The sequence below is a fragment of the Saccopteryx leptura genome, chromosome 3 (assembly GCF_036850995.1).
Source record: "Saccopteryx leptura isolate mSacLep1 chromosome 3, mSacLep1_pri_phased_curated, whole genome shotgun sequence".
Classification (NCBI taxonomy): Eukaryota; Metazoa; Chordata; class Mammalia; order Chiroptera; family Emballonuridae; genus Saccopteryx; species Saccopteryx leptura.
This window is the reverse complement of record NC_089505.1, coordinates 209,164,940-209,188,130: the sequence shown is the minus strand read 5'-3', so window position 1 is coordinate 209,188,130 and position 23,191 is coordinate 209,164,940. Positions and strand designations below refer to the sequence as shown.

Genomic DNA, 23,191 nt, shown 5'->3' with positions numbered 1-23,191 from the left:
GTACCCAAAATGCCACAAAAATAAACAAACAAACAAGAAAAAAACAAAAACAAAAGCGAAAAAGAAAAATAAAGCCAAAAAAAAAACCTTGAGTCCCAAATTAACTAATTTGTTCGTGATTGAGGATTAAATGGGAGGAAAGTAAAACGAGAAAAGAAAAAACGAATAGAAAGGAAAAAATAAGAAAAAGAGAAAAACGAAGGAAGAAAAAAAAAAGGAAGAGAAAAAAACAAAATAAAGCAAAACAAAAAAAAAAACAAAAGAGGAGAGAGTGAGAGTTAAGTGTTTTGGAGTATAACCTTAAAGGAGGGTGAGGATGAAGAAGAGAAATAAAATGTAACACTCATGGGTAGTGTAGTTCAAGAAAAGGGAAGCATAAGATGGGCAGAGAATAGAAGGACTGAGGTGGAGGAAATAGAAATAATAATAATAAAGGCAATAAGATAGAAGAAACAACAACAACAAAAAAATTAGTGGAACAAGTTGTAAAGTCTGTGGATTTTTCTTGATTTTGAGAGGTTAACTTCTTCCTTTTTCTTTTCTCTCCCTTTTCCTGGTCGGTGACTCTGTACCCCAGGCTCTGCCCCTGTGTCACACTTAGGTAGGGATTTGCAGTTGATGGGATTCTATGGCAATGTCATATAATTGGCTTTAGTCTTGCTGGTAGTCAAGGCTTGTTGGCGTTTACAGGGTCCAACGATGAGAGAGTTTGCTTTCCTGGAGTCTCTCTCCTAGTCCCCCCTTCCTGAATTAGCAGCCTGGTGATCCAGCTATAAGGCTGCAACTGCTTCTGCCTGGGGAGTAAGAGAGCCACCAGGTCTTTACACGAGCATACCCTCCTGGGCATCACTGACTGATACAGGAGGGCATCTGATACAAGTTATATATCATTATATCTCTTTCCAAGCTTCTTGACTGAGGACCTTTGGGTACATGAACCAAAAGAATAAAGTGGCTGGTAGAGAAAATAATAGAGGTGAATCAGAAGTGCACACAAAAGAAGAGAATCACAATGCATTCAAGCTAATGGTTCCAGTTGTTCCTGAAGCCCACTACTCCAAACCCTTTCAGGAGCACAACTATTCTGAGAGGTGTCCCTTAGTGGATTTCCCTAACTTCAAATAGGAACCTGTCAGTTGCAAACCAGAGTATTCACCAGTACAGAGTTAGTGAGTGAGTGCACGCACTGGCGATGACTTCTCCCAGGGCAGATGATGTCATCTATTACAGAAAGCTCTGCTCCCTACTGCACTGACAGACAGACATGCTACCACAGATATGTAATTAGGACACAGGTGGGATTTAGAAATAAAAACATGACCAAGCAGTAAGTGAAGAGTTGCTGTGACCTGGAAATTCCTGAGAATCTTATCTCTTACACTTCTGCTAACTTAAACATCTATGCTACCCTTAAACCAAATGACTTGCTCAATGTGAGCAATTTAGATGTTATTTTTCTTTTTGATTGGCTCTGTGATGATTCTGAGTATAAAACAATCTGTGTTTAAAAATATCTCATGTATTCCTCATGCATTATAATACCCACACATTTATATACTGTAATAAGACAGACTAGGTAAATAAACAGTATGTGGAATGCAAGTTTGGCACTCTCCGGAAAGAAAACCAAAAGTCATTAACTGTCTGCTATGAAGTAGGCATTGTGCTTGAGCTGTAACCAAAATTGTGTCATTTCTAGTTGAGGAAATCAGGCTCAGAGAGGTATAATAACTTCCTGAGTGTGAAGTTTTCCACACTGAAGGAGCTGGGATTTGAACTAGAGCTACCTGATTCTAAAAGTCTCAACAAGGATTTGAGATGTGAATCTCACCTTATCCAAACCATCTCTGCATGTCTCAGGTTCCCAAGCACACAGGCATGGGGAAGTGGAGAGGATTAAGAAGAGGTGAGGATTAGAATCATGACTCATACAATCTGTTTACTGGAAAAATTTATGAGTGCAGATTATTATCCAAAAATCAAATGGGTTCAGTTTACCATTTTTTGAATGAGATTGATTTTTGAAGGTTAACAGAATACCTTAGGATTGTGTATCTTAAATATATACGTACTTTGCGATAGAGAAATCAAATCTAGAGGCAATAGCACACTGGCTTATAAGAATTTTCTACAGAATGGATTGTTTTTCTCTAAGTTGCAGGCACATTTCTCCAGAACAACATTCCTTTCCAAGCTCATTTCTGCCAGAATTTTTTTTTCTTTTATCTCCACTTAACTCCAATTCTATCAACCATTTTTTAAACTCAGAAGGTAGAAAACAGTAACCAAGGTGGCCACTACAGTTGCTTATTCAAAAATTCCCTATAGAAATATCTACTGAGACACTGCGCTTCCTTCATGTCACCACCCTGTTGGGCCAGCAGGAACCCAACACAGAAGCCCACAAATAAGAAGCTCAGAAAGGTAAGGTGGCCTTCCAAACCCAGATTAGCCTGACTCCACATCTACTGCCTTCTACCACAGCACAAGTAAGTATCCAACTCTGGATTTGATCAACAACATCTGCAGATAGGTCCTTGATCCTAGGATTTATTTGTTTGTTTGTTTATATTTATTTATTTGTTCTTGTATTTATTTATTTATTGAGTGAGAGGAGGGGAGGCAGAGACAGACTCCCGCATGAGCCCCGCTAGGATCCAACTGGCAAGCCCACTAGGGGGAAATGCTTTGCGCATCTGGGGCCCTTACTCTGTTGCAACCAGAGCCATTTTTTAGCACCTGAAGCAGAGGTCATGGAGCCATCCTTAGCACCCGGGGCCAACTTGCTCTAATCGAGCCATGGCTGCAGGAGGGGAGGAGAAGAGAAAGAGAGAGACAGAGACAGAGAGAGAAGCGAGTGGGTGAGGGGTGGAGAAGCAGATGGTTACTTCTCCCATGTGCCCTGGCTGGGAATTGAACCCGGGACATCCACATGCCGGGTTGATGCTGTACAGCTGAGCCCACCAGCCAGGGCCAACTCTGATCCTAGGATCTTAAAGCACACTGAGAAGGTATAAAAGCATGAGACAATTAAAGACCATCCTTGTTAGAAATGAGTAAAAGCAAAAGAAATGAATTTAGTATGGTAGAAATGTACTATATACTAAAGTAGGAAAGTGTCTTGGTGATCATCTAGAGCAGTGGTCCTCAACCCCTGGGCTGTGGACTGGTACCGGTCCGTGGGCCATTTGGTACCGATCCGCAGAGAAAGAATAAATAACTTACATTATTTCCATTTTATTTATATTTAAATCTGAACGATGTTTTATTTTTTAAAAATGACCTGATTCCCTCTGTTACATCCGTCTAAGACTCACTCTTGACGCTTGTCTCGCTCACGTGATACATTTATCCATCCCACCCTAAAGGCCGTTCCGTGAAAATATTTTCTGACATTAAACTGGTCGTGGCCCAAAAAAAAGTTGGGGATCACTGATCTAGAGAGCTGGTTTTCAACCTTTTTACACTTGGGGACCGATGAAAAGAGAAGAATTATTTTGGGATGACTAAGGCAGAAATCACCCTGAGCATAAGCAAATTTGACTGAGATCACTGGGTATATGATCTTCATACAACGTCAAGATGCTTAACTCTTTTGCAGACCTACACAAAATTTCTGGCGGACCAGCGATTGAAAAGCACTGATCTAGATCTAGAGAGGTGGGGTGCATTTAGGTCATTCAGCTCTTCCCACTTCATCCTGGGCTGGAGGGACGTGCTCACTAAGGTGGTAATACTTGGTCTTGAAGATACCAAAACAACTAAAATATACTCTTTGTGGCTGAGGTTTAAAAGGAGAAAGGCTGGGGATTGTTTGAAGCTATGAATCCAATTATGAATTCTGAACTTGATACAACAAGCAAGGGAGTTATCATAGGCTCATGGGGTGGGGGGGGAGACAGAATCAAAATTGCCTTTGAAGATTAGTCTGCAGTAAAATGTAGGAGGGACTAAGAACAAACAACTTTCTATTAATAGGGAGAGAAGGAAGGAGCACTAAGTTATGAGCTACCTAGCACATAAAAGCCTCTGGTGAAACCATGCTACTAAATCCTCAACAAACAAGTCTCAGCCTGTATCATCACCTGTCTCAACAAACTGCTGTGAACTCCAAGTATGTTGTACAAAGCTCAGTTAGACAAGTTTGTGAGGGTGTCAATGATCCCTCTGAGCAATATGACCTGCCACATCGTGGGGCTGCAGTCACTTAACACTAGAACTAAGGTCCTTCCCCTTTTTGTGTGTAAAAGAAAAATAAATCACTTATTTTTAGAAACTACCTTCTGGATTGCCACCATTAGTCTGGACTAACTTGGTATAAAATGCCACACAGCCAAATCCTTTCCTGACACCTTAAATGCTTAGAGCCTCCTGTAACTACCAATAATTTCCTGGCTGATAGTTCTGCCTACACATGTATCTGAAATTCATATCTTCCCTTCACACATTTTACTCCAGCCATGACAGCTTACTGTTGGTTCCTTAAACATTAACTTCTTCCCTATCTCGGAACCTCTGTATATCCTGTTCTCTCCCCCTCAAATATTTTCCTCCCACTTGTTTATATGGCTGGTTAGTTCTCCTTCCACATTCGAATGCATGAGGGCAAAGGTTGTGTCCACCACTCACCTCAGTTTACATGTCAAACACTGTACCAGACCCTTGGTATCAGTGGTGAAACAGACCTTAGACCTAATCCAATGTGTTCATTTTTACTGATGAGGAAAGTAAAACCAGACGGGTACAGTGACTTGTCTCCATCTGCACAGCAAGTTGGAAGAACAGTTAGAGACAAAATTAAAAATGAAAATCGTTAAGTGCTGACAGCAGATCAAGTTAGTTTTCAAAATGGGGAAGGGGACTCTGAGCTGACTATTAAGGGACAGGGCAGGATTAAAAACCACAGGGAAGAGAAAGTGCCTCAGGAATGCTTCTAAGGAAAACAGCACTCTGAATTCACCACTAGAAATACAGCACGCTGTGTCAGCTTGACAGGCGCAGATCACTTTCATGCTGATTGCTTCTTATTGTCATCCTATTGTCTGAAAACCATCGGGCACATTTTGGTGCCGTGTGGCAATAAATATAACAGTGAACCCAAGGGGACTGCTGAAATGGACACTACGACCTGGACCTCATTAGCATCAAGTTCTAGCCCAGGGTGCTGTGGACCATGAAACAGACACCAGTTGTGAGCTGCAATACCCTGGGATACAAACAGCTCATTGTAGCTTTCTCAGGACACCACAAACAAACCATCAATCTGACTTGGAGATACAAGGACTGAGAAGTAAGAGGAGGAGGGGGGGGGGAAGAAAAATGATCACTGAGCCTTACCACTTTGGGAAGAAGTCTTCTCCCTTCCTAGTCATCTCTCAACTGTGAAGTGTGTAGGAAAGACTTTTATCACATCAATGGCCCTGTTAAGGGTCAACTCTCATTGCAACAGCAATCACCACATGAGAACATATTTTTAAAAAAGAGCCTGCCTGGCCCTTGCCCTGACCCTGCTACCTCCTCTTCTGTAGTTAAATCAAGAGAATTCGGTCTCCAATATATGCTTTCAACCAGTAGTCGCCCAAGCTCCTGAGTGGTGGAGTTTCATCTCTCCATTTCATAGCAGAGTGTTCTTATAACCTCTGATCTACAACTACAAAACCTTCTCTAATACAGCTTTTCCGTTCCTCTGCTGAAGTGAGAGGACAGGGACAAGCCTGACCATTCTGCCACCTGCTGGGATGACCACTGGTCGAAGCATTTCTGTGTAAACCCTGGAGTCCGCAGGGCCTGCCTCATGAGAGAATGTGTGTGCACAAATGCACAAATATGAATGTGTACATGAGGCCCAGGGTATATAGTGGCTGAGGGGGGAATGCAGGGATGAGGATACACGTATGGATAAATGCAAGAGTCTCAGTGAATGTGAATGCTACCACAATTCCTAGACATCATCACCATTTTCCAGACTCCTCAAAAGCCTGGTTTCCTTGCATCCTGATCAATAAACTTACTAAAGAGTCACCAGAATAGTACCAATGTGTACAGTGGACTGTGCCCTCCCTCTTATGGCTTCCATTATACTTAGGATAAACTTCTAAATATACCCAGGTTTTCTGCTCATCTTTCTAGTTTCTTCTTTTGAAAGAGCATTAGCTCTACCTTTCTGGCTTTCTTTGCTTTTTCAAACTTATCACAATTTTTCCCCCTTTGGGGTGTTTGCACATGCTGTTCCCTTTGCCTGGAACACTCTTATCCCCACCTTTTTCTAACTAATTCTAACTTGCTGTCCAGACATGAAATGTTACCTTCTTAAAGAGACTTTGCATGCTTACCCCAACTTCAGTTATTTCTTCCTCTTAATATGCTCTCCTTTTTTCCTGAAGGCATTTATTACAGGTCAAAATCTTGAAATAATTACCTGATTTATATCTCTGTTTCTTACTAGACTTAAGTTCCATGAAGAAATGGGTGGTAGTAACTCACTCCATGGGTAAATCCTCAACACTTAGCACAGTGCCCAGCTAACAATACAAATATTGATCTACTTATGACCTATGCAACTTACAACCATTCGACTTTACGACCACAATCGCTAGCCACGACTGCTCCACATCTAGCAGCGCAAGCGTTGCCCAGCTGGGGCATACAACAGTGCAGACCAGCTTCCGGCAGCACTACCATCTCCGCATGCACCATTTCAACTGTTATCCCAGACTCGGTACAGCAATTTGTGTTTTGTGTCTTGGATATTTTTCATCAAACCTCTCCCAAGATGTCTACCAAGAGGAAATTGTCTTTGCAAATATTAAACCAGTTGTACTGGTAATGCAGTGTTTTACTTAAGCCTGAAAAATGTAAAAATAAGAAACAAAATGGTGTAGAGATGATATAAATGGCATAAAATGAACAAAGAAACTGATATATGACAATAATAAAAGAAATTTATGATAAAATATGACTTAAAGATTTTTATAACATCATTTCACACTACTGTACATATAGCCTACTCAACTTACGACCAAATCGTGTTACGACTGGTCTGTCGGAACCAATCGTGGTCGTAAATCCAGCACTAGCTATACTATAGTTTGAGTACAGGGGGTTCTCGTGTTATGACAGTCTCAACATACGCCGTTTCAAGTTTATGATGCTCACTCCCAAAATACTTAAAAATTTGAGATGTGAGTGTTTCGGCTTACACTGTTACAATTGTACTTATAGACTATGTAGGCGAACTAGTTTGGTTGTGTGAGGCGGAAGAATACATAGTAACATAGTATATGAGTGAGGGAGTTGGACTTTTTCTGTGGCTTAGTTGTGTTTTTATGTTCTAGATTATGATTTTACAACTGTGTTAGGATAGGTAAATGACTTAGGCTAGGGTGTGTTTCGACTTACACCAAAATTCGGGTTACATCATTGTAATAGGAATGGAACTGTGTTATAACCTGAGGACCCCTGGTAGTATTCAAAAATATCTGTTAAACAAATGTTTATATGCTCCTGCATTCTCTTAAATCACTTTAATCCCCAAATAATACTCATCTTTCATCTCCTTCACACCTTTAGGGTGTCTCTATTCTATTCATCCTTCCAAAGTCTGCATCAACCCTTTTTCTCCATCCACCAATCAATACACACAACTTCTTATTCCACCCCCACTCCTCAGCTGCTGAACTCCATCTCATTTGGGTAATTCTACATTATAGTGGGTACCTTCCCTCTTAAATTCAAACCTAAGATTTCCCCAAAGACTATATCCTAGTCAGCCCTCTTTGAGAGAGGTCCTCCTCTAATTGCTTCCATTTGCATGAAGGTGAGTAGGCAAAGAATACATGTTTTCTTTATTTCTTACTTAAAGCAGTAAAAAATTATTCATTACTTCCAGGTACAAGCCATTGTGTTATGTGCTTAACTGGTTGTCAAAGGTAATCCTTTCATACAATTACAGTACTCCAGTTTGGCAGATGCAGTGCAGTCTGGTTCACACTAAAGAAAGATACTACAGGCCCTGGCCGGTTGGCTCAGCGGTAGAGCGTCGGCCTGGTGTGCGGGGGACCCGGGTTCGATTCCTGGCCAGGGCACATAGGAGAAGCGCCCATTTGCTTCTCCACCCCCACCCCCTCCTTCCTCTCTGTCTCTCTCTTCCCCTCCCGCAGCCAAGGCTCCATTGGAGCAAAGATGGCCCAGGCGCTGGGGATGGCTCCTTGGCCTCTGCCCCAGGCGCTAGAGTGGCTCTGGTCGCAGCAGAGCGACGCCCCGGATGGGCAGAGCATCGCCCCCTGGTGGGCAGAGCGTCACCCCTGGTGGGCATGCCGGGTGAATCCCGGTCAGGCGCATGCGGGAGTCTGTCTGACTGTCTCTCCCCGTTTCCAGCTTCAGAAAAGTACAAAAAAAAAAAAAAAAGAAAAAAAAAAAAAAGAAAGATACTACAGTATCTCAGGAAAGTAAGGACAGAGACCCTGAAAGAACCCAATAACAGACCTAAATTTGTATAGATGACGGCTGGGCAGAAACAAATGGAAAATGTAATGCCCCAATTCATTCATTCATTCAACAAATATGTGCATGCTATATGCCTACACACACTGTAATTATAATGGTGAATAAAACAATTGTGGCCTCTTCCCTGCAGAACTTTTCGACAAATAGGGGTTTTACAACTAAACAAACAATTATACAGAGGGCGGAAACTGTTCTAAACAATACATGTTGTCTTGGGAGCACAAAGTAGGAGAACAGAGAATAAGTATATTCTCCAGGACCAGCTGGGGACAATATGTTTCCCTGGCAAGCTACAATCATGGCACCTAATGACATCCCATATCAAGGCAGTGTCTTCTTTTTGATAATTTATTTTCCTATAGGCTATCCCTTCAAACAACCTAAGTTTGCATTAACAACAAGAATTTATTATCCAAATATTAACAGTAATGGTAGCATTTGGCTCCATATTCTAAAGTCATAGTGGTCTCCCGGTTTAACTATTTCTAAAGTTCTTTTATCCACTTGTTTGCTGCTGTGTAATCCAAACCCAGAGGATTCACTACTGCCAGAGATTGCACGAATCTATGAAATGGCCAGAAATAAGTACAATAGAATATCTGGGGAACAGACTCAGAAGCATGCCATCCAAAGCTACCTTAAAGTCAGAATAAGCTGCATTATGGCTGGATGAACCTGAAATTAGATAGAGAGAAAGACTGGCTTTCTATGTTAATCAGGTTGTGTAAGAGTTTGTGCGTGTGTGGGAAGGATGAAGAGGAGAGTATTTCAGGCAGAAGGAAGTATATGTACACAGGTTTGAACAGAAGAGAAAACATGGCTCCTTTGAGGCAATGAAAAAAATCAGTGTGGTTCAATTATAAGGCACATATTGCAGAGATAGGGCTGCAGTGGGAGCTATAATGCAGAGCCTTGGAAGTCTATCTAAAGACAAGAACAGAGTTTCAAAACATTGAAGTGTTTTAAGCAAAGAGGCAACACAACCCCACTGGTGTCTCAGAAAGCCCACTCAGCTGCTGTGAGGAGAATGGACTGAACTCCATCTCACCCTTCCAGGTCAACAGCAATTGAAAACACTGTAGTGTTTCAGGGCTCCTGTAGCCACTGGAGCAATGAGAAAGTCCGCAGTGCATCTGGGGCAAATTCCAGTTGCAGCAGCACCAAAGAGCATCCAGCTTGAACTGCATGGTGAGCAACAGAGGCTGTGCCCACGCTGGGTGTTCTGCTGACCCCTGGCATAGCAGCTTCTCCACACAGTGAAGACAATGGTGCCAAGCTTCAGTCCTCCTCCTAGAGGCCCACACTGTTTCTCCCCCCAACCTGCCCTGGGCTGTTGGGCTGTTGTAACAGTTTACATCAAGAGCCCCTCACTTCATTGGGAGAAAAAACTAACTGCAGCAGGGGTTCCAAAGAGAATCAGCCTATCTAGTTATGGGCAAGCAGTGACCTCGAGCAGAACGAGTAAAATGGAAGAGCAACAACATGGGCCCTTGTAAGCCATCCTGAAACATGAAAGATGGGGACATGCCACTGAAGATACAGACAAAGGGCGCACTCATGAAAAATAGTCACTTCCAGGCCCTGGCCGGTTGGCTCAGTGTAGAGCATTGACCTGGCGTGCAGGAGTCCCGGGTTCGATTCCCGGCCAGGGCACACAGGAGAAGCGCCCATCTGCTTCTCCACCCCTCCCCCTCTCCTTCCTCTCTGTCTCTCTCTTCCCCTCCCACAGCCAAGACTCCACTGGAGCAAAGTTGGCCCGGACGCTGGGGATGGCTCTATGGCCTCTGCCTCAGGCGCTAGAGTGGCTCTGGTTGCAACAGAGGAACGGCCCAGATGGGCAGAGCATTGCCCCCTGGTGGGCATGCTGGGTGGATCCCAGTCAGGCACATGCGGGAGTCTGTCTGACTGCCTCCCTGTTTCCAACTTCAGAAAAATACAAAAAAAAAAAAAAAAAAAGAAAGAAAGAAAAATAGTCACTTCCAGGGACTAATACATTTTAGAAAGAACTGCTTCTGTATTCTCAAGAAATGTAGATACATGTAAGCTCTAAAAAGAAATGAAAAATAATGTAGAGCACCAGACTCTGATGAGAGAAGGCAGGCTAAGAGAAAGTCAGAAACAGAGTAGACCTATTTACAATGAGTAAACATTGTAATAATATAAAATGCAGTTCAAATAAAAATCAGAGCTGGAAGCTACAAAGGACAGAACTAACAATGAAGAAAAATAATTCAGTGTTATGAATAAAAAGCTTAAGGAGTTCTCATAAAATGCAAAGGAAAAAACAGTAAATTGAAGTACCAAGAGAGAAGATTTCGGCCACGGGGAAGAATGAAGACCTAATGTAAAGATAATAGGTGTTCCTAAAAACACAGAAACAAATGAAAAAGACAGTATTTTCTTTTTTTTTCTTTTCATTTTTCTGAAGTTGGAAACGGGGAGGCAGTCAGACAGATTCCCGCATGCGCCCGACTGGGATCCACCCGGTATGCCCACCAGGGGGCGATGTTCTGCCCCTCTGGGGCGTCGCTCTGTTGCATCCAGAGCCATTCTAGCGCCTGAGGCAGAGGCCACAGAGCCATCCCCAGCGCCCGGGCCATCTTTGCTCCAATGGAGCCTCGGCTGTGGGAGGGGAAGAGAGAGACAGAGAGGAAGGAGAGGGGGAGGGGTGGAGAAGCAGATGGGCGCTTCTCCTGTGTGCCCTGGCCGGGAATCGAACCCGGGACTCCTGCACGCCAGGCTGATGCTCTACCGCTGAGCCAACCGGCCAGGGCCAAGACAGTATTTTCTGAGGTGAAAACAGACCTGAGTCTGTAGATCCAAAGGGCTCAAAAAGTCCTAGGATAAATACCAATAATCAACATTAGTTAAAAATTTGATGTGAGGGAGAGGAGACAGACACAGAGTGACCTGTCTGACATTGAACTTTCCTATAATACGACAAAAAGCAAAGGAACAATGTCCAGGAACTTGATAAGATTAATTTGTGACCCAAGAATTCAATATCTAGGCAAGATGCCATTTGTTTATAAAAGCAACTAAATCAAAAGATATTTTCCAAAAACTCAAGAGCTCTGAAGATATGCCCACATGTAAATTTTCTGGGGGAAAAAATAATACTCAAAGATGTACTAATTTAACACACACACATACACACAAAAAAATAAAAAACTCAGGAATGAAGCCATTGGCCATTGTGATAGAAATGTACTGGTTGTTAACACAAAGCAAGTTACACATAGAACTAAGTCTAAAACATTCTAAACTGGATTATAAAAACAGTATAAATGTCAAGATAATTTTTAAAAATATGTATAATTTTAAAATTCAATGCTAATACTACTATAATATAAAAATCTAAATGCCAGGTCATATAAACAAAATCTGGAGAGTGAAGCTTGAGACAATATTCCTTCCCTTACAGAAAAGGCAATTAATATAGTTTCATTTTGATACTAAAGCATAGAGAGAAGTATTCAAATCCAAATATATCTAAACATGTATACCTTAAAAATAAAGAGAACACTAAACACTATAATTTAAATCACCTCACCTCTGTCTATTGTCCTCATGGACCAATTTCCACCTCCTTAAACGGATCAGGCACATGGCTTACGTTCTTCTCGCTCTTTCCTCTCCCATCTCTCATGACATCAATATCTGGGTTAGGTACCAGTAAGGTCATTTGGGTCAAGAGTTCTTACTGTTCTCAACTCTACAGACCTCCATATCACAAACAGACTCACGTTCTGGATCTCATTATATGACACTCCCTGTTCCAATTCCAAGATCTCAAGCTTGGTATACTCTCTGACTATAACTTACCATCATCTCCCTCCTTTCTCATTCACAATAACCATTTCACCTCATTTGTTCCCCACTAAAATTTGTAAAACTAAGTCCCTCCTAAATAACCCAGTTCATTAACCAACCCCCTTCTAGCTCTCTTAATTCTTAGCCTAGCCAAGGTTCTATGGCCGGGCATAGGAATAAAGCTTCCGTGACCTATAGCTCCAGCTCTGCACCTCCCTCTCTCCCTTTTCCAGCTGTATAAAATCTTGAGTCAGTGACTATGCCCACTCCTCCCCTTCCTCCTTCCTCAACACTCACTTTTCTTTTTAACCCCTTGCAATCTGGCTGGCCTCTTTCTCTCCTTTTTATTGAAACCACATTTTAGAAGATTTCTAATGAATTAAAAAATTCTGATTAACTCTGTGCAGTTATCATTCTTGCTTGAGTGTCCTGGTTGTCATCCATTCAATGAACATCATTTGTTAAAACTGAACCTGGGAATGCCAAAATTAAGTAAGGCCAGTTCCCAATCCTCCAGAGGCTGACAGTCCACTAGGTGAAACAAGCATATAAGCCAGAAAGATTACAGGTACTACAACAGAGGAATGTGGAGTGGAGTTAAGTGCACAATCTTAAAACACACCCCTGACTTGGTGATGCTATAATGGTGAGCTCCTTCCCAACTTCTACACACTCCCCTTCTTTTTCTTTTAATTTTTTATTTTATTTATTCATTTTAAAGAGGAGAGAGAGAGGGAGAGAGAGAGACAGAGAGAGGAGAGAGAGACAGGGGAGAGGAGCTGGAAGCATCAACTCCCATATGTGCCTTGACCAGGCAAACCCAGGGTTTCGAACCGGCGACCTCAGCATTTCCAGGTCGACGCTTTATCAACTGCACCACCACAGGTCAGGCTATACACTCCTCCTTCTTATCTTCCTTCTTTGCATCCCTTTCCTGATCCATTTTCTTCAGTGTAGACATTCTCTCAATTCGGATCCCAATCCTCTGTTCTTCTTACTCCACACACCTTCCCTTACAGACTGATACAGTCCCAACGCAACCAAAAACAAGACTCAAGATCTGAGTCTCTAGCCCCTACTGCTGTTCTGAACTCCTAGGTCTTACTGCTGAATATTTTTCACTTGGAAAACTCACATCAAACTCACCATCTTCTCTAGCCTATTTCTCTGTCAACAGTCCCCACATTCTCCCATTACTCAGATTCAAAACAGGAGTTAGCTCTTCTCAATCTCCCCCTCATCTGATGGTACTTAGATAGTCCCCAACTCCTAATCATCCTTCTTTCAAATTCACATCCATTCACACTTTCTACCTCTATTATGGTTGTGCAGACTTCTTTCTAGTAAATCTGACCCTTCCTTAAAGATAGAAATAAATGTATCTCAAGACTCCTGTGGCATCTAGCATAGTACACTGAATACAGCAGTTATTCAATAAATGTCTGTTATGGAAGCGACCTTACAAATATTTTGTGGGGGCTTTAACAGCCATGGAGAAAAACTGGCTCTCGCCTGGAATGTAGCCAAAGCTGGACACTGAGTCGTGGATGAGGGTAGAAAAGTTCCCTCAGTCTTGCCTCCGCATTTAGTGCGAGGCTTCACTAACTGCTCACCCCTGTTCCCACCAACACAACACTCATCAGCCCTTGACCTTTGGGGTGAGGATGCTTCAGGTTAACACTCTGGCAGTCTGCCCAACTGACAGCAAACTGAAATTGGGGTGGGGAGGCAGAATTTCAGAAAACAGGCTCATTATTAAGCCCTGAGCATCAGAGGTGACAGCACAGAGAGTGAACTGGAAGGTGCATTCTCCCATTCTCCATGCAGAATGCAAATAAGAAAACTTCTCCAGTCCCAGATAGAATTCAAAGGCTTCCACTCTCAACTAAAAGGAGCAGAAAAGTGGTTGTAAGAAAAGCCTTATCCTAGAGAATAGCTGGTCCCCAAGTCGAGGCTAGACTGGAATAGGAGGAGCGTTTAGTTCAAAACCAAAATACTACCATGAAAAGACTCCACTTTCAGACATGAGGAGTTCATGCAGCACCTCTGGCAGTATATCTTTGCTGGCTTGTGACACATTTTTTTTTACTGAAATTGGAGCAACAAACAGCAAAGGGAATCGTAACACACTTTTGGGGCTCATTGTGACACAAAGGAGAGCCTAGAGAAAATGTTGTCAGTTTTGACTCGCATCCACCGAGCTTCCATTGTTTGCTTCTGCTCTGAGTCCCAGAATGCTATTCTAAGCCCAAACTGAAATTACGCTCTGGGTTAGTAACAGGCAGAGGAAAATAAATCATGTCTGCCCTAGGAGTGAACCCAAAACCAAGAGCTGCCAGAGAGGAATTTGTGAGTTGATTTCAGAGGTAACTTTAATTCTAAAGGAAATGAACCTTTAAAAAGAAGTCAAGTGCCTGACCTGTGGTGGCGCAGTGGATAAAGCGTCGACCTGGAAATGCTGAGGTCGCCGGTTCGAAACCCTGGGCTTGCCTGGTCAAGGCACATTAGGGAGTTGATGCTTCCAGCTCCTCCCCCCTGTCTCTCTCTTCTCTCTCTCTCTCCCTCTCTCTCTCTTCTATAAAAATAAATAAAATAAAAATTAAAAAAAAAAAAAAAAGAAGTCAAGTAACAATCTACGTAGACAAAACATTAATCTACACTGCCTTAGTTAATTTGGGGGATTTTCATAACTTTTTTCCTTCAGTGGATATCAGCCAGTCCAGGACTTCTCTCACATCATGGTCGACGGTCGGAGCCAAACGCAGTAACAGTGAAAACATTTGGGCTCAGGCTTCATCAAATCCGTAGGCACACTTCAATTTTGTAAAAAACACCTATCTCTATAACAAGATCCCAATAAAAAAGTCAATCATTTGTCCAACCCCAACATCATTTCTTCCTTCTACTTGGGCTTTAGCTTGTCCAGAAGGCACAAACTAATACTAGATATAATACCTTGATAGCAACGTCAGGTAGAAAGGGTCTGTGTTAGGCTGGAGAACAGCTCTGCCCACCACTGATGTGGAACCACAGCAGAGCGGCCACACCTTCCTCTAGTGAAACCAGCACAGGGCCCCCTTTACGGATAGCTACCAGTCCACCCTCTATCCCCCGGGTTCAAAAAGGATACACCCTCACCATGGCTACCATTACTCCCCAGGATCAGAGGATACACCCTCACCATGGCTGCAATGGTAAATACCTACAGAACATCTACGCACCTAAAATAGTGTTGTCCAACAGAAATATCTTAGAGATACAGATGTAATTTTAAATTTTCTGGTAGCACTTTAAAAAGAAACTGGTAAAATTAACTTTAATACTATCTTTTATTTAATTCACTGTATTTAAAACATCATTTTAGCATCCAATCAATACTTAAAACATTATTAATGCGACATTTCACTTTTTTTCATACTACACCTGCAAAATAAGCTTTCTACAATTGTGGCACTCCTAAATTCAGACCAGTCATGTTTCAGGTGCTTAATATCAAGATGTGGTGGCAGCCCTGGCCAAGGGGCTCAGTGGGTAGAGCATTGTCCCAATGCACGGAGGGCATGGGCTCGACCCCCCGTTCAGGGCATGTTCAAGAAGCAATCAATGAGGACATAACTAAATAGAACTAAATGGAACAATAAGTTGATGCTTCTCTCTCCCTCCCCCCCCCCCCCCCGTCTCTCTCAATCAATGGAAAAAGTAAAAAAAAAAAAAAAAGTTGTGGCTAGTGGCTTCCGTATCACAGCATAATATAGAATGTTTTACATGATACTTGTTTGCTGAGTAAATGAAAAACTCAAAAAGCTTTTTACTGCATCACTTATTCATCCAACACCCCAATAAAGTAAGGAAGAGCTATTAGTTCCATGGAGAGCAAATAAAGCCTTAAAAAAAAAAAAAGGAAGATGACTCATTTATCCCAAATCAAACCATAAATAGACTTGTAAACACTTCTGGTCATCCTGAAGTCTAAAACTTGCTGCAAAAGACTGACCCTTCATATGCATACACACAACACAGTATGTATCAGGCTATTCTCATTAATAATACGGTAAGTTCCCGACTCTTCTTTTATTTCAAATTGATACTGAGTTTTTTTCAGATGTATAATTCCAATTCCATCCATTCTTTTTTAGATAGCTGGCAACTTCATTCCCTCATGAGTAGCCTACTCTAACCCTTCCTTCTCTGTTTCTGTTTTGTCCAAAGCCAGACCAAACAATTCATGCTTCAACTGTACAGCTGGAAATTATTAAAAGGAATTCTGAACAAAGTTGTAATAAAATTCTTAGGTATAAGGAAGAAAAAACCCACCAGACCAAATATAAAGCATTAACTTAATGTTAACTTCTAATCTCAAAGTAATCAGATAAACTTTTAAAAAGGAAAAACACAAAAAATAAATCATCACACCAGAACATAATATAACTATAAATTGAACTTTCAATCAATGAAAACAAATCAGAGTTCTTAAAAATAAAAAATATATATTATTAAAGACAACCCATAGAGTAAATTTGTATAGGAAAAAAGACCACAGACTGAGCACAGACTTGGAGTTCATTAAGACTGGGTTCAAACTCTAGCCCAACCAATATGTGCCCTGAGTAAACTGTTTAGCCCTTTTTGGATCCATCAACTCCAAAAAGGGTACATAATAAATTCTACCCTAATGCAGTTATTGCAAAGATTATACAAAATAAAACATTGTAATTTGCACCATATTTGGGTGCTAATAAACATTAGTTAACTCCCAGCCCTCAGCCACACCCATTTCTTTAATTTGTATAAAGCAGAAAATACTAATCTGAATTTATAGCTCTAATACCAATAGAAATAGGAACTCTATGAACCCAAATTATCTTTCTATTCTTCTCATAATGAGGTGGGAGCTCAGCTACATGCTACTGAGAACAAAGGTCTATAAAGAGCTCTAGAAACTGGTGTCATATAGAAGAGTTGACCCCCTGCCCCCGTAACTTGGTACTTACCACACCTCGAGAATATAATGCCAATTTTAATGTTATGAGCATTATCACAGAGGACTGGATGGGACAGTGAGGAAGCCCAGAGCAGAACACTTAGCTCAGCCTATAGAGAAGTGAAAGAGGTCACAGAAGGCTTCCTAAAGGAGGTAACCACTTAATCTGAGCCAGCCAGGCAAAAATGGTGATGACCATAGGGAGAGGAGAAAGGACATCTAGAGAAAAAAAAAACAGTATCAAGGGAGACACAGGACATGGCAGATGCAGGAGAACTGGAACCAGTTCTGATGGCTGCAATATGAAGTGCTACTGAATGCATGAAAAGCCTGGAGAAGCAGACAGGACTGAGGCCAGAAAGGACTTCATTCATACCAAGTGGAAGAGCCTGGTATTTTATCTTGTTGGTGATGAGGAGAGCAAAAAGATACGGCTGTCACTGGAAATCAAAGAACCAGCAGGAGTCAAATAGAGAAACCAAAGACTGAGGGTCACTTAAAGTGACAGATCTAAAGAAATAAATGGCCCTGGCCGGTTGGCTCGGCGGTAGAGCGTCGGCCTAGCGTGCGGAGGACCCGGGTTCGATTCCCGGCCAGGGCACATAGGAGAAGCGCCCATTTGCTTCTCCACCCCTCTGCCGCGCTTTCCTCTCTGTCTCTCTCTTCCCCTCCCGCAGCCAAGGCTCCATTGGAGCAAAGATGGCCCGGGCGCTGGGCATGGCTCTGTGGCCTCTGCCTCAGGCGCTAGAGTGGCTCTGGTCGCAATATGGCGACGCCCAGGATGGGCAGAGCATCGCCCCCTGGGGGGCAGAGCACCGCCCCTGGTGGGCGTGCCGGGTGGATCTCGGTCGGGCGCATGCGGGAGTCTGTCTGACTGTCTCTCCCTGTTTCCAGCTTCAGAGAAATGAAGAAAAAAAAAAAATAAATAAAAATAAATAAATAAATAAAGAAAGAAAGAAAGAAAGAAATGTTGCCACAGTGAACTTATCCATCATTTCTACCATCCTTTCTAGAAATACCAGAATACACAAAGAAAAAAATATCTCATAAGGACCTTCACAGGAAAGAGGTATTTATTAAACATCCTGGGGTAAGAAATTTTGGTAAAATACCATTTTACTGGGAAAGTTTCCCCCAAGATTTTTTCCCAATTAACAGCAAAGCAGGAAACTGAGTGGTATCAAAGAAAAATCGGCAATGAAATCACAGTATCAATTCATCCTGATTGGCATCAGAAGCCTTAGTATCATCCAGAGCCATTCTCCCCCAGGGCCAGGGAGAGATGAGAACGGGGTCAAGTTCCTAACAAGTATCTCATCCCATTCAATACCACTGCGAGGGACATTAAAAAGAGAAAAATTCAAATCTTTACAAAAGGTTGTCATATAATTAACTTCACAGTAATTTTAGTTAGAAATAAAAAGGCCTTATAAAATCTACTAGAGAAATGGCAAAAGCTAAAGAGAGAACAGGACAGAAAGAGCAGAGGCTGGGGAGCGAAGTCCTAGTACCAAGACAGCAAGGAGAAATTCTAGGGGAGTCCAATTCTAGGGAAACCTGGTGGGAAAGTATTAAAAAAGGACAGTTTGGGGATTAAAAGCAGAAATGTGTGCCCTTCCAGGAAATTCTGTTATTAAAGTTTTAAACCCTTTTAACCGTTTTTTTATTCAGAGTCTACAGCTCTAAAAAGTACTCTAAATAATTAACTGCTATCAATAAGGAAAGCAATTTGCAGCACTAAATACCAGGTAGCGTTGGCGGCAATCCAATATCAAGACTTCTTTTCTGGGCACCAACCCTCACTGGTACTGTCTAGTTTCTTCCTCAACTGTAACTTAATCTTGGGTTTCCACATTAAATCAATCAATTTCTCTCAAAAGGCTCCATTCTTAATCACTTAATCAGTTCTTAATTGTCTCCACTTTCAGTTAAATAAACAAACAGAAATTGGATCCAAATGTCTGCATAAAATCACTTCACTTTCAAACAGGAGTGGGAAAATCTGCTTAAGACAATATTGGAAACTTTCAAGAGGTTGTAAAATTAAGCAAGAAGACCCTTCTAGTGTCAAAGGCCAGAAAATCTATTTTTGTCCTATGTGCAAAAAGGATACAAGAAAGGGAAAAACAGAAATGTAGATGGATGTTATAAAAATATGTCATCAAGAGTGCCTGCCCGGCCCTTTGCATAATTTAGGACACCACAATAAGAAGAGACAGGGTTCTGTCTGCAAACAAACAACAAACTCTGAACTCTTGAAGTCTCTATAACTCCACCTTTTCGTAAGTTGAAGAGTATTCTAACAGCTTTTTCATAGCAAAACTTGACAAGTTGTAGTGTCTTTTTTTCCCCAGTTTCATTGAGATATGCTTGACATAAAACACTGTTTAAGGTCCACAATGTAATTATTTGATATACATAGATAGCAGATAATTACTAAATAAGATTAGTTAACATATCCACTACCTAACATAGCTACCACATGTGTGTGTTAACATGTACAGTTTTGCACTGAAACATGTTCTTTTCCATTCAAACATTCATGATGCATCTAGTATGTTCCAGGCAGTGTGCTACTTTTCCCAGATAACTCAGATTCTGTAAATGCCCTTCTCTCATATCTGCTACAGCACCCAGCACGGTGCTAAGGTCAGAGCAGCTGCCCAATAAATACCTGTGAACACATTTCTTTAAGGGAACACAGGAGAACATGGAAGGTCAGCACAGTGATTTGGCACAGAGACCCTTGTGACAGGTGCCTACTTCACCAATGGCCCGCCTCTGGTTACCAACCTATGCCTCATGCTGGTCAATTTGCCACCCTGTGCATACCTGTCCACTGAGGAGGGCAGCGGCAGTTGTAGGTGTTGACCCCGTCCACACAGACCCCTCCATTCTGACACCTGTGGTTAGGGCAGTCATCAATATTCCGCTCACAGGTGCTGCCTTCAAAACCTGGTCAGAGAAGAATAAGAGAAAGTGATGACTGCACAGAGGAAGTGACTTCACCTCCCAACACGGTCATCAGCACGGCCCCACTTCATGACTGAGGCCCACCACCAACAGCCGGCTGACCCAGGGCTCACCATGTTAAAACCCCACAAGTTCCTACCTCCTCTTGCCTCCAGCACAGTCAGACAGTTAAAGTGACTCATTATGCCAATGACATGCTTTCACAGTTACCTCACAAGTATTTCAAAGTGTGTCATGAAATAAAATACCAGAGAAGATAAATTTCTACTCTTCATTGGTTTTTCAAGAAGGGGAGCCCTGGCCGGTTGGCTCAGCGGTAAAGCGTCGGCCTGGCGTGCGGGGGACCTGGGTTCAATTCCCGGCCAGGGCACATAGGAGAAGCGCCCATTTGCTTCTCCACCCCCACCCCCTCCTTCCTCTCTGTCTCTCTCTTCCCTTCCCGCAGCCAAGGCTCCATTGGAGCAAAGATGGCCCGGGCGCTGGGGATGGCTCCTTGGCCTCTGCCCCAGGCGCTAGAGTGGCTCTGGTCGCGGCAGAGCGACGCTCCGGAGGGGCAGAGCATCGCCCCCTGGTGGGCAGAGCGTCGCCCCTGGTGGGCGTGCCGGGTGGATCCCGGTCGGGCGCATGCGGGAGTCTGTCTCTCCCCGTTTCCAGCTTCAGAAAAATACAAAAAAAAAAAAATACAAAAAAAAAAAAAAAAAAAAGAAGGGGTTGTAGATTTACTCCTGTTCCATGCTAGATTACTGAGAAGAACAGGTAAAAGATTATCTAATTAGATTTACATCCTTCCCCCCTTGGGATAACTGCTTGGGAAAACTACATAGGGGTGAAGGGCATGAGAAAAATATTGAACTTAAAGTGTGAAGATATAAGACAGGTTCCAACATCACTACCTAGAAGCTACTTACCACCTGGTAAATTCCTTGCTCTGAATCAGCTTCCTCGTCTGTGAAATGACGCTGACTCCACCGGCCTGTCCTGCCTTTCTAGCTTGTTACAGTGCCACATCACAAGTCAAATGCAATATAAATATAAAAAGCTATCTGAAAATGGGGTGACATTATTACTAATTAAACTTCCCAACTCTTCAAAGTCTTCACCCTCCTCTTGACATTTATAGCATTGCTTCCTTCCTCTTGATTTTCCCCTTTTATGAAAAATGAAACTAGCATAGCAAACTGTACCTCACTGCCCACAGTAATTTAGGTATTGGGCTTTTCCCTTTCTTTCTCCTCGTAACTAAATCCCTTAGCTATTTAAAATAGAAGGCTACCAGCTTTTAAAACAAGACAATATGCACTAAACATTATCCTATTTGAAATATAACATGTCTACGTACTTGGCCTCTTCAAGATGTCTGTTAAGGTTCCCTCTCACACTCACAACACTTCTTGAGTCTTATACAAGGTACTGGGGAACGTAAGAGTGAGTAAAAGAAAGAGAGAGTCCCTGCTTTCACAGCCTTTACAGCTTGCTGGTTGGGAAGACATTAATCACACCTTACTTTACTCATTCCTTACCACAAGTGACTGTGGTATTCTACACCTGCTCTGTGACACCAGAACATGGCTAGTTTCTCTGAATTCATTGGCAGTCATGTGAGTATAATCAAGTGGCCAAAATCATTTCCCAGAGACCAAGGGAAATCACAGAAGATGGGGATAAATGAAAGTTTGACTAGACAAAATTATTTCCCCTTGTATTTGGTGCTCAGGTCATTCAAGCAGATGAATCGCTAAGTTTGAGAAAGACAATAAAAAATTTCAGACACAGATTTTAAAAAAATTATCATATTACATATGTGTAATCCTATGAAAGTCTTACAAATGGGTAAGTCAGAAAATGTTATGATAAAGTGAGGGCAAATCTACAGATCCACCCAGCAGCAGTCCCCAAACAAGAAACCAAGTTCTATGTTCCCAGTCTAGCTCTCGTAATGGAAATAGCCTTTAGGGTGTTAAAGTTTCAGTTTTAGAGTGTGGGAGAGAACTCGGGTTCCTGATCCACCATTGCTAGAATCTGTGAGATCTGGTGATGTTCTAGAATGGGTAATGGTCATCCGCCCCCTAATCTGACCCCTCTGGTGACTAAGACTAAATATAATATATTATTGACTAGGGTGTCAGAGAGATGATGAAGTCCTTGCAACCAAACTATAAGGACTGGAAACGGTGACTCTGTATTTATATAAGCCAATGCTACAACTACCTGAATTCACCAACCACAGACAAATTAAAAAAGCAGAAGCATTTCAGCATAACGACAACATACAAGAAATAAAATGTTTCCTTTTTATGACTGACTAATTGTTCTTTGAGGTAGTGCTTCCCTGCCACTAGGTAGACAGGTAAGCAGGAGAGAAGGGATAAAGTTACTTCATGGTTAAAACATGGGACTCTGGGCCAAACTGCCTAGGTGCAGCTCTCAGTCTTGTCGAGCAATATCTGAGTTAATATGGACAAGACACTTAACCTTTTCTCCCTGGGGGAAAAGACAGGATCTACCTCAAGGGATTGTTGTAAAGGTTAAATGAGTTAAGATATAAACAACAACAACGATAACATTTGATTCAATAAATGGTGCAATTAGGTATCAACATCCAAAAGAAAAAAGTTGGACCCCTTCCTCACAACATGAACAAAAATGAATTCAAAATGGTAGTCAAGGCCCTGGCCGGTTGGCTCAGCGGTAGAGCGTCGGCCTGGCGTGCGGGGGACCCGGGTTCGATTCCCAGCCAGGGCACATAGGAGAAGTGCCCATTTGCTTCTCCACCCCCCCTCCTTCCTCTCTGTCTCTCTCTTCCCCTCCCACAGCCAAGGCTCCATTGGAGCAAAGATGGCCCGGGCGCTGGGGATGGCTCCTTGGCCTCTGCCCCAGGCGCTAGAGTGGCTCTGGTCGCGGCAGAGCGACGCCCCGGAT

At 42.4% G+C, this 23,191-nt stretch overlaps 1 protein-coding gene and 1 pseudogene across 1 annotated transcript in view; one reads left to right on the top strand and one right to left on the bottom strand.

The window, feature by feature from the left end:
- NOTCH2 (notch receptor 2) overlaps window positions 1-23,191 on the bottom strand; it is a 185,005-nt gene that overhangs the window by 68,111 nt on the left and 93,703 nt on the right. The window contains exon 5 of the mRNA XM_066377289.1: window positions 20,132-20,254. Coding sequence (XP_066233386.1) covers window positions 20,132-20,254 — 123 coding nt within the window. The remainder of the gene's footprint in view (window positions 1-20,131; window positions 20,255-23,191) is intronic.
- LOC136397347 (ubiquitin-conjugating enzyme E2 D3 pseudogene) lies at window positions 8,780-9,178 on the top strand (annotated as a pseudogene).